The sequence below is a fragment of the Pagrus major genome, chromosome 23, assembly GCF_040436345.1.
Source record: "Pagrus major chromosome 23, Pma_NU_1.0".
NCBI classification, from domain to species: domain Eukaryota; kingdom Metazoa; phylum Chordata; class Actinopteri; order Spariformes; family Sparidae; genus Pagrus; species Pagrus major.
Window position 1 is genome coordinate 11,053,471 of NC_133237.1, and position 12,250 is coordinate 11,065,720.

The following is a 12,250-nucleotide window of genomic DNA, read 5'->3' on the forward strand; positions in this document are numbered from 1 at the left end:
CAGTTTGCTGAGCAGCCAGGCTGCTGCAGTATTTCACCTGGTAGAGCAGGAGACTTTTGGTCCTAGAAATAGATTTTTAGGTTTCTCGTTTAATAGCATCCTGCCTCCTCACACCTAAACAGTTTCATGCATGATCTAATTCACTGGGGACGTTGCACAGTATGTTCAGTCCTCGGAAAAAATGCAGCTGGAGCAGGTGCAAGTTAAGAATTTAGCTTTAGGGTGTTTTGATGCTAGTTAAACTGAAGACAGTAATCTCATGGGAGAATGAAAAACTGTATGACCCAAATACTGTCACAATCTAAATCTCTTTAATGTGAGCGACTAACACATGAAAAAACACCAGGACTTCTTTTAGGACTTTATTTTGAAGTACTCATACGGTAGCTTATGTAGCTGCACCGTGCACCAACGTTTGTGGAGCTGGTGTCATGACATTGCAATCATTTATCAAAATACTAATTCATAACTATCATTCTGCCACTGTCCATGTCGTCTTTGCACTGTCACTAGATCTTTTGTTCTGCCATGATTTCGGACAAACTCAAGCAAAGTAAAGGGATGTGAGCTCTGGATAAAGAACAAAGAAACAGATGCTCCTGTTTATGGGCATTTAATGCTGTTATAAAACTGATTGAAGACTGTAACAGAATGTTTATGCTTGTTAATTTCATTGCTATTTTATACTCCATTTATTCATTTCATTATATTTTAGTGTGATTATGATGTACAGAGTTAGTGGATTTGCTCTGTATTCTTCATGAATAATCAGATATTGGCATTCACTGGAGTCTCTTCAGTTATTTTGATAATATAACGGCTGGTGTTCCTCTTAAAACTTAGCTACCCCACCCACATCTTCACAGCTGCTAGAAATGTATCATGTTACCACAAGCCTGCAGCAATAACACTCAAAGTTAAATATGCTGCGCAGTGTGATTTAACTGTGCTTTAATTCAATGACTGGCAATAACAAGTCTATTAAAGAATGTTAAGCAAAATGTATAAACCATATTGAACCAATTAATTACAAAAATAACAAGAGAAGGCAAATTCATGCTTTAAAAATTGAATACTATCAATAATGTTTGAAAGACGTGGGATTTTTTAAGTTCGTTTAAAAGCTGATGCTAAACTGAATTGCTGAGTATAAAGGGTAGGACAAGTGGGAAAGAGTGGATTCAACATTTTAATAAAACCCAACTACTAATGTATGAAAGATGTGGACATTATAGTATGAATGAGAAGATGAAAGTTGAAAAGAGTATTAGTAGTTGGAAAAAATATATAAAATAAAGCTGGGAGCTAAACTGCATAGCTGGCCTAACTTTGTATTCAGAAGCAGCTGAAGGAGTGTGAAGATTTGGGAAAGAGGGAAATGGTCTAATAAATATGAAATGAAAAGTTAAACAGAACTCATAATGTATGAATGATATGAAACATTTTACAGTTTGAATGGAGTTTCTAGTATGGCTAAGAAGGTAAGACTTGAAAATTTGTTGAAAAAGTGTGAGAATGTCGAAGTCCTCCGTGTGTGTGCGTGTGTGTGTGTGTGTGTGCCTGTGTAGCTGCTTTGTGACTTCTGGCTCAGAAAGTTAATTTCACTGAGACATGAGCTGAGGATCATCTCTCTTTTAGTCTTGCTTCTAACTCAAAGACTGTAACTCTTATTGCTGACATTTGTGTGTTTGGTGTCAAAAATGGGTGATTTAGAAAAGGTTTGAATTAGAAATGTCCCTGTTTCTGCCTCCCTCCTGAAATCTCTGTGTTCAGGTTGCACTGGAACTTATGCAGCCTATATTTAGCGTTCATTAGGGCCATACAGTACTTATTCTATGCTATTCTACCTCAGGTTTAAAGGATGTGGTCATAGGTCACCTTGTTGTTCCGTATTAATATTAAGGGTCTAATAAGCATTGTGTGTCAGGCGGGCCTTGTGTACATATATGACTGTACAGTCCTAAAAATGGACTGTATAGCCATCATTGGACTTCAAATGCTGTACTCTGAAATGAGCCAATCAACAAACCCAGAACACTTGACAGGACTTTTTGTTGGTCATATACAGTATCTGTGTCTCATTCCAAAATTAGCACACTTGCTAAGACTTTTCATGTACTCTAGGTCACCGTGTTGCTCCGTCCTGTGTATCTGCTTCACAACATGCCCCATAGCTGAGGGTGGCGTGATGGAGGTGCTTTGTTTACCTCAATGGCTATATAGCCCGAGAGGAAATCTGTCATTCCAGGTTGGATCACAGCGGCTTAGTCATGCTTTTATTTCTGTAGCGTTGTTTACTCTGCAACTGTTTTAATGAGAGTCTCAAGGGGTAATTTGTACATTTAGTATTGTCTATTTTAACAGTACAAATAGACGAGGATTTGGCAACAAGGAAGCAATTAGGAAAAATGATAAATTGCACTACGAAGTTATATTTTATTATGTTTGGTTTGTAACTCTAAATCTTTTATAATTTTGGACTCATCTCAGTTTTTAATCATTCCAAAATAGTTAGACTATCATTTAAATTTATATTTTTTTTACTTAATCTGTATTTAGTTTCTCCTGAAGGTGTTTGTACAGCCAGTTTTTATCTTTATCTTTTAGTCTGGCAGCAGAGCAAAGGGAGCAAAATCAAAAATCCCCATCTTGCCTTTTCTTCACTATGGCTTCGAAGACATTTAGCACATCGCGGTCATACACAGTTCAAGTCAGCCCTCGTCACTACGCTGTAGGTAGATCCACATTAGGAACGTTACATTTAGCTCGGATCTGTTTTTTTACTGTCATTTTTTATTTTTTTTAAACCGAGGGTCAGCTGGTCTTCCTATCTGGGGGCTTCATCTTGGCCTTCGGCATCAACAAAGCTCCAACGCCCACTGAATTTCTCTCACTGAGTACACGTCTGCAAAGCCCACAACACAGTCCTCACTCCGCTAAGGTTTCCCTTACAGAAACAATGACATCAGAGAGATAACAAGACAACTTAATTGCGAGATGCAGTAAACCTTTTCTCGCCTCGTACATGACACCTAAATTCCCGTTGAGTTATCCCACATCTCCCCTCTCTGTCTTTGTAACCGTGTTGTGTATGCTCTATGTGCATCTAAAATATTAATACCATACCCGCTTCTTCAGCATTTCATCTTCCCCTTTCACAGAAGTGTGAGGCTGCGACACTAAAAGCACGAAAACACAAGGAAAATACTAGAGATACTTTAGATTATAAAAAGAAATCCTGTTGAATTCAACCCCCGTACTGTAAACGTTTGATGAAATTAAGCTGATCTCGTCGCTGTTTTTGCTACTTTTTAATTCCTCTCTGTCTCTGACACCCCACATGATCACAGTTACTTACTTACTTACTTACTTTTTGACTATATGGGTCAGTTTCACAGACGTAAAGTTAAATCCGTCGGGGTCGGGCTTAATCTGAGTATCACATTGCAGTGCTTTTTTCGTGTTGTACTTTCTATTGTGTGGTTTCCAAACTAATTCCGCATCAGCTCATTACATGGCCCTCGACCGCTTCTTATCTCGCCATAGCAGGATAGGAAATAATTATATATTTTTTTTTCACTTCTCTTCCCCAACTTATCCACAATGTCCTCGTGTCTAGGAGCTCTCTCCTCAAACAAAAGCCTCCTCATGCAAAAGTTTGCCTTCTTTTCGACACCGCGTCATTATCGAGTGGAAACAGAGGCTTTTTTTTTTCTTTTTCGCTTAAATGCGCCGAGTGTGCGCAGAGACAAATCTAGTATAAAGCTGTAGTCCAGAGTAATTTGTTCCACTGTCAGCGCTTGCTTTGGGTCGGCTCAGGCACTGAAGAGGCAGGATGATGATCACAAGGCGGCCGAGCAGAGACGATATGGATGGACAATATATCTGTGTCATTTCTGTGTGTTTGTTCTTGCTCTTGGATGAACCTGTGGTAGATAGAATGTGACAAAGACAGCAGAAAAAACTTGATAAGGTGCCCTTCCAGTGCATTATAATACATCCTGACTTTCTGAGCGCTGGTGCCCCCCCCCCCCCACACACACACACATACAGCTGGTGCCCCCATTTGTTTTTGCCCCTGCCCCTGTAAAACAACCTGAGTCCACCACTGCACAATATATACAAAAGGTGCAGGACTGCACATGCAAACTCACCGAGCAAATAGAGACTTGCACACACACACATTGAGGTCTAGACGAGATCAGCGAAAGAATAACAGATAAGTCTTGGAGGATTTTATAGATTTGTGGGATTGATAAATGTGTTTGTGTCTCTTGATCCTGATCCTGTTGTCTAGTTAGTGTGTGTTTGTGTGCGCTTCTGCCTGGTTGCCTTTATACAGCATTAGGGCTTGGTCCAAGACAAAACAGTCAACGGCAATAAAGGCCCGAACTGCAACACTGATACTGATGGAAAAAAAGAAAGAAAAGTACAATATTGGTATTCCTTTCAGTCTCTCAGCTCCCTCCCAGTTCATATCACATCCACTTTTCTCTGTGGGAGTGCAACTGACAGCTCGGAGAGGTTAGTTAAGTTCAAGACGCTCTCCTTAAAATAGCCGCTTTTATTCTGCTGCTCTTAAACTGCTTTTACTTCGCGAGTCAACAGAGATCAGAGGAGGCCGGCTATCAGGGGGGAGGAAAAACACTCCTTTTGTGAACTCAAAGAAAAACAGAGAGACAGAGAAAGCACAACACCTCGACGCACGTTCCCGTCAAACATCACAGATTTACAGAGCGCTGTTTTTAGCAGGTGTGTGTGTGCATACGCGTGCACTCAAATCTCAACCTCACACACATCGAGGGCCTACCAGTATCTGTATCAGTGTCTTACTTTGTTTCTCTGTTCGTCTATAGGCCTCCACAAATTACAGTTTTGTCATTTATACTGTTTAAATCTGTTCTGCCCTGATTTAATGTTTCATATCTGAAACACAAAGTGCAGCGATAATCTACAGGATCCCTTATTAAGACTATCGAAACTAAAGTACGCAGACAAACGCACAATAACGAAATAAAGAAAGTCATCATGTCTCAGAGGGCGTTTGTTCGACAGCATGTCAAAATGCCAACTAGCTATAAAAATGTCATATGCAGCCCAAATGAGAACCTGCTGACTTATTTATCTGCGTGGCTGTCTGTCAGATTTCTCTGCCAACATCTTACGTCGCTAAATCAGTCTACCTGTCACTGCCTTTCTGTGTGTCAGTGTGTCACATGCTGTGAAGACATGTCTGTCTTCACAGATTTTGAGATTAAATCAAATGTCCCTGAAGCTGCACACTCTAAAGAAATATATAGTTTTTACTTTTGAAAAAAAACTCTATAACTAACCGCTTTCTTGCCAAAGGGTACAGAAGATTGATGCTGCCATGTTAGTACATGTAAATGATGTATATACAGCCGGCAGCTTAGCTTAACGGAAAGACTGGAAACAAGGTGAGACAGCCAGCTTTGCTTTTAAACAATCCGGCACACATTTTTGTTAAAGGAGGTGTGTTATGCTCATTTTCAGGCCCCTACACTTATTATGGGTTACTGCTAGAGAAGGTCTACAGGCTCTTATATAATAAAGAAAAAAACTTCAGTTTTCTCATAGTGTCCAGCGCTGCAGCACTGTATTCCCCCTCTATCTGAGACACTCGGTTTTAACATTTTAGTTAGTCAACATTATGAGGTAGGCAGTTTTTGCTACCTGGTGAGCTGGTTCTCCCTGTTTCCAGTCTTTGTACTATGCTAAGCTAACCAGCTGCAGGCAGTAACCGAACATTTGATGTAGAGAGTGAATAACCTCTGAACGAGTCCTGAGTCCTCAGTGAGGCTGACGACAGGTAACAGCAGTGGCGTTTATAACTGATCGATCAAATATTATCAATCGTCATGCAATATCTACTTTAATGTCCGTTTTCCTCTTCTGTCTGTGTGCTGCCGTCTTGGTCAGACTCTTCTCATCATATTAATATTTAACATGAAAGGACTGACGGACTGTGGTCTGGTTAAATAAATGTTAAATGAAAAAGATGAATAAAATATATGCGTACTTTAAAGGAATGAAGACTACATTGTTTATTAAATGGACACAATGTTAGCTGGTCCTTTAACCCGAACACAAGGACTGCTTTTTGGAGCGTACTGTACATCTGGAAATTATTATTCTTCCATGAGGTGTTTGTTTTGCTCTGTTTCAATACTACTATATAAGCAACAAGCAATGCTTCAAAGAAACACTTTAAAACTTCACCTACTGTACTGTTTTTGTTGTTGAGCTGATAAGAATTTTACAAACCAACGTATAGGAATAAGAGAATAATAAATAACTAAATAAGTAAATTAAAGGTATAGTTCGACACTTTGTTTTTTGTTTCGTCAGCCACCCACTGTCATGCCTTTCCAGTAAATATAAAGCTAAAGCAAGCAGCTGATTAGCTTAGCCTGACGCAAAGATTGGAAACAGCTAGCTTGACTCTGTCCAAAGCTAACAAAATATGCCAAGCTAGCTGTTTCCCCCTGTTTTCAGTCCTTATGATAAGCTTGGCTGACCGGTTGCTAGTTGTAGCTGCATATTTAGTGCACAGACATGCGGTCGGAAACAATCTTCTCATCTACGTAAGTCTTGGCAAGAAAGTAGCCTAAATAAGCTTCCCCAAAATGACTTAACTATTCCTTTAAGTTGACACTAATTACCACACAGATCTTTTATTAAAGCCTATAAAATGATCAAAAGTTGTAAAGCCAATTCTTCATTAACGTTCTCTTCTCTCTCTCTCTCCCACAGCGTCCTCATCACGCCCACGCTCTCTTCGACTTCACCCCGCACCACCCCTCCCAGCTACGCTTCCTGCGCGGCGACGTCATCGAACTCCTCGACTGCTCCGATTCGCTGCGCTGGAGGGGCCGTTGCCATGGACACGTGGGCTTCTTCCCCCCGGAGTACGTCCAGCCCATTTACCAATGCCAATGACTTGGCGCGTCACTCGAACCTACATCCACCTTGACCCCTGCCCCTCACACTGCACCCCTGCTCTGCACAATGTTTGGAGCAGACGACCGACGAGCTGCTCGTTACGTTACTGACTCCTCCCTTCTCCCTGTGATCACAAGTTTTTGTCCAAGCAGCTGCAACAGGCTCGCCAACCGCTTCCACCTGAACCCACAACTCCACCTCTCTTTAAACATGTAAAGCATAAACGAAGATATGGACCTCGACACTGTGGAGAACTCACGTACAGATTTGCACACAGTCAAACACACACATACTCCCGAGCATAATCATTTATTGCAGCTTACCAGCACAGGTGAAGGCTAAATAAAGGCAACACAAACACACTCACACTGACCTGAGTGTGTGGCCCATGGGAGGCTGCGGAGGCTTTTCTCCTTCCCGCCGTTCCCACGAGGAGTTTCCGGTGAGCTGAGCAGAGGGACACAGAGAGTCATTGTGTTGTGAATATTTGGGCCAGACACTCTTTGGATACTGACGCAGCAGATTCCTCTCTCACCAGGCTGGTGTGTGTGTGCGAGTGTGTGGAGGGGTTTGCTTGTGAAACGTGGGTGTGAATACGTGTAAACCTGCAAACTTTGTGTCCATGTATTTTGTGTGTGTGTGTGTGTGTGTGTGCTAAAGTGAATGCATGAGTGTGTGAGTTTGGTGTGTGTGCATGTGTGAAAGGAGGTCGCTGCGTTACAGTGACCAGTGAGATGAACGCTGCACGGACGACGCTTTGTTTTGAAAATACACAGCTTAAAATGTAATACAACTTATGGATCATTTGTTTGTTTGTATGTATTTATTCTTATTCATGTGTAATCTTAAAAAAAACATATATTACAAGTAAGATTAAACATTGTAAAAAGGTTTTGTTTCTGTTGCAGAAGATAATTTAAGAAAAGCACATTTTATGTGATTAATAGTAAGAAGTTGGACCGGTCTTCCTTAACCTGTAACGACAAATCATTTAAATAAAGTGAAACATTTACCTCTTTGAACTCGAAGCCTGGACATTAAACATTTATTTCTATTATGTGAATACGTCCGTTCAAATATAATACGGTGCACAAAACACACTTCGTGAAAGAGGGCTTCAAATACATGAGTTAGAAACTAGAAATGGAGTGAGGATGTTCTTCAGATTTCAACAGATTTAAATTATGGTCACTGTTTCTTTTGTTGAAGCTGTTTGGGTGTGCCCCAAAATTTTTGTGGGTTTCATTTTTTTGTTTTGTGTGAGCCTGGCTCCAGACCAACTATCCACATAGAACAATGACTTGAAACAATACTGCAACTTCATCTCTTACATAAAGTTGCACTTTGTGACACGTTTTTCAGCTTTTTTTTTTTTTTGCTTTCATTTCATGTCCCAGAATATAGGAATGCACAGTATTAATACATTGGAAATTTATATTATCAACCATTTATCGGGCATGTGATTATCGGTTATCGGTATCGACTGAAAAAAATTCACTTCATGCATTTCTAAAATACATTTTCACACATAAATAGCCATGTTAATCGCAATTTCATGACACTCGCCTTGATATTTGACACTTTTATCTGCCACTTTAGCCATAGTCTGAAATCGCCCGCACTCTGTCCCCAAAAAGGACGTGAAGTCACATCACTGAAGCAGGTGATAACACTGATCAGTGAACAGTTTGTGAGAGCGACGCCACAGTTTGTAGTCTACTACTGTGATAATGTGGTAGCTACAGTGACAAAACAGACCAGAATAATAACCTCTCCATTTCCAAACACAGTGCATGATTGCTTTTATAGGCTGACCGAGCACATCTGCCCGGTCATAGCTGAACAAAGGTGAACTCTGACCTGTGAGTCAGCCGTAGAAGTTAATGGAGCGACTACTGGAAGGACGGAAGTTTAATGTCTGCACACGGTTCAAGCACTTTTCTCACATTTCATGGACTAAATGATTAAAAAAATGATGTAATAGTGATAATAAACGTTTAATCAACGATGTAAATAACTCACAATCATGCCCAACGTTCAGCGAAGTGCTTTTAATACCGTGTGTAATGAATATTAATAGGGTAATAATATTGTAATTAGTATGTCTCGTCTCAACTCGTGCACCTGCCAGGAGTGATTTCACTGCCATGTTATTGTTGCTGTCAACAAGAGGCATTAGGTCCAAGTGTGTTTGTGAGTGCTCGACTGAACGGCATTTCACACACACATACTCACACACACACACATATAAAATATACAGCAGTTGACTGGTGCTATGTGAGGAATGCGGCGCGGCCTCTCTCACCAGGATGCGGCGCTTGAAAATGAAGCAGGAAGCAGAGTCACATCCTCTAACACACCTCGAATGAATCTCTTCTGTTCTCCTCTCTCTTTTGTCTCCTCTTATTTTTTTTAACAAACCACTTCTTTCATTCCTCCCGACAAGAGTCACCTCTGCCTCGCCAATGACAGTTCAGTCAATACTCCACCGGCGGCGGGAGGAGAAGAAGACAGGATGCTAAAGGTGTACCAGAAATAGCACTGCTGTTTTCTTCCACTCTTCCTTTTTTGAAAAGTGCCGAGTCACTTTGAAGTGCCGCAGATAAAGAGCTGACACAGACCAGCGCATTTATGGTGACGTATCTGTGTCACACTCTAGAAGTGAGACGACAGAAGAATGCTAAACGTCGCAGACACGCTGTCACGAAGAAGGGAAAAAAAAAAACGCTCAGTGAAAAGTGACAGATGAGAGAAATAAAGTGAGATCGAGACGAAACAGGATTAAACTGAACCGGAGTTATGAGACATGAGCTAAACGAGACGAGATAGAGAATAAAGACATGTAAAAAATGGGAGATGAAGAAGCACAATACTGATGAAAGATGGAAATAGGTCAAGGAGGCAACTGACTGAATGAGAGTGACAGTCAAAGAGCATGTTACAGGGAAAAGTTATGTGAGCTGTGACATCAGTGGTGTTTATAGGCGTTAGGAGCAAACACAACTACACAGTTAAACCAGTTTGACTGACTGACTGACTGCCTCTGGCTGTTTGGGCCCTCGCAGTGATGGGAGACATAACCACAATCTTCCTGCGAATCAGTCGAACGCCCTGTAAATTAGCAGGAAAGATTATCGGATAAACTGGCAATCATTGAGTCAACAAATCAAAAAATGACGCCGACAGTCGATGAGTCAGAGAGACGCCAGGGAGTGATTCACCCATGTGATCAGCAGTGGCAGAGAGGCCGCTGGAAAAGGTGCCAGGACCCCTGCAGTGCCGATGCTGTGTCACTTTCGCCTCACTCAGACCAAGTTTTGTGGAGATTGGTGCAGGGTGTTCAGGTGGTAGGACAAAAACATGGATATGTTAAGACTCAACATTTTTTTTTACGTTGTTTAACTTTATGTTAAATTCTTTATTTCATGTTGTGACAACGCTGTGCTTATGGTCTGGTTAGGTTTAGGCACAAAAACCACTTGGTTAGGGTTAGAAAAACATCACGTTTTGGCTTAAAATACCTGCTTTGTTCACCACGAACACGGCTACAGATGCCCCGAGGTCTCCTTGAAAAAATATCCTGTGGTGTCACAACATGGACCCTTGTCAAAAACAACCAGTCACTTAAAATTTACAAACATCGGAACGCAGTCTTGAACTGTGGTCACTGGCTTGGCAGCGTTCTCGTCTATAACAAACCCACCGTCACCTCCACCTCCAGATATGACAGTCAGGCCACAAACATGTAATGTGAGTGTTATAGGACACATTTTGTAGAAATGTCATTATGGTAATAACCCGCACAAACTGCCTACATTTTATCCTGGCGACGCACAACTGGGACAGTATCAAGTCTTCCAGAGAAGCTTCGTCCATGCGCAACAAGTTTGACAATCTGTCTCCTCCTGACATGTTGTTTCAGGCACAAAGCAACGGACCTCTGAATGTTTGCGCATGTGTGTTTTTTTTTTTAAGTCTATGGGACAGAATCTATCATTCATATCAGTCATTTCTATCAGACCTTATAATAAAACACCAGAAACTTCCTTTATATTCATGGTGTCATTTTATACATTTATTGTAATCGGCTTAAACAACAAAACTCTGGACCAAGTCTGCCTGATCGTCGGCTAATGTGATTGGCCATCACAGTGATGTCGAGTTGAAACATTTAAAAAAGGTAAATGTTTCCCTTTTGGATTTTCTTTATCCCTGTCAGCCTGAGACATCTGGATAACGACAGGGAGTGAATAATTAATGTCCATGTAGGCATATTGACTGATGAACACCTCACAGTGAGCAGCACGCTCTAATACCTCCCTGCTGCAGAGTAACAGCCATGTCACCTCTTTGTCTCCCGCTGTCTTACAGGGTAATGACATGTAATTACATCACACACAACTGCAAAGATCACAGCTGGCCGCATCATGTGACTGTAATCTGCTGATCACAAATCAAGCACTTTCAAGTTCAGATGGGGTTATTAAACTATGTTTTTTAACCTCGAGGCTTTGTCTTTGATTTGGTTGCAGTCCTTGTGAAGACTTGTTTCGCTGTCTTTTATTGTGAAGCACTGCGTAAATTATACCGCTATTATCTTCTTCTTGCTATCAAGCACTGGAATTTAGTTGAAGCTCTCCTAAACTGAGACACAGTGAGTGTTTTTTCGGTGTCCTCACGTCAAACTAATGCGAAAGAGTTAAAAGGTTACCTGTGATGGTGGGTGAAACACGTAGCTTGGGTTTTTTTTTTTTTTAAAAATGTGCAGGAAGACATTTTAATTATTGTTTTCATGACTGAATAAACAAACTGACCTTAAAAGACAACACAGATTCATGCTGTTTCACTTTGTGGCGGACCCTGCCACCTTTCTAGCTTCAGACAGTGTTCTGGGGACCTTATTTTCCTCTGAGAACAGCTTGTTTATTCAGTTATGGGAAAAATAAATATTTCTGAGTTTGTATTATTACCTCATTAATATTGTAAATATCAAAATTCTCTAAAAACTACATAGTGCTCCTTTAAACAAACAGTCTGTTCCCTCCAGTTTTTTTTTTTGTCAGATCACATAAATCCCATCCTGATCTCTCCGTCTTGTTTTTGCCTTTCTATAAAGTAATTATGTGCTTCATTTGGAGCTTTTCAAAACACAGTTCTGCACTCTCCCGTTTTGACAGGAGCATCAAGGAAACATGATGGAACAGGTCAAACAGACTTGGTTTTCAGTCTGGGCTGAAAGAGCTGGCATTTAAATGATTTAGGGGGGTTTATCGCCTCATTTCTCCAG

The 12,250-nt window shown here is 40.9% G+C and overlaps 1 protein-coding gene across 1 annotated transcript in view; it reads left to right on the forward strand.

Moving 5' to 3' along the window:
- Positions 1 to 7,958, forward strand: part of grapa (GRB2 related adaptor protein a) — a 30,513-nt gene extending 22,555 nt beyond the window's left edge. Inside the window, exon 5 of the mRNA XM_073494595.1 lies at positions 6,775 to 7,958. Coding sequence (XP_073350696.1) covers positions 6,775 to 6,960 — 186 coding nt within the window. The 3' untranslated portion in view covers positions 6,961 to 7,958. The remainder of the gene's footprint in view (positions 1 to 6,774) is intronic.
- The last annotated feature ends 4,292 nt before the right edge of the window (positions 7,959 to 12,250 follow it).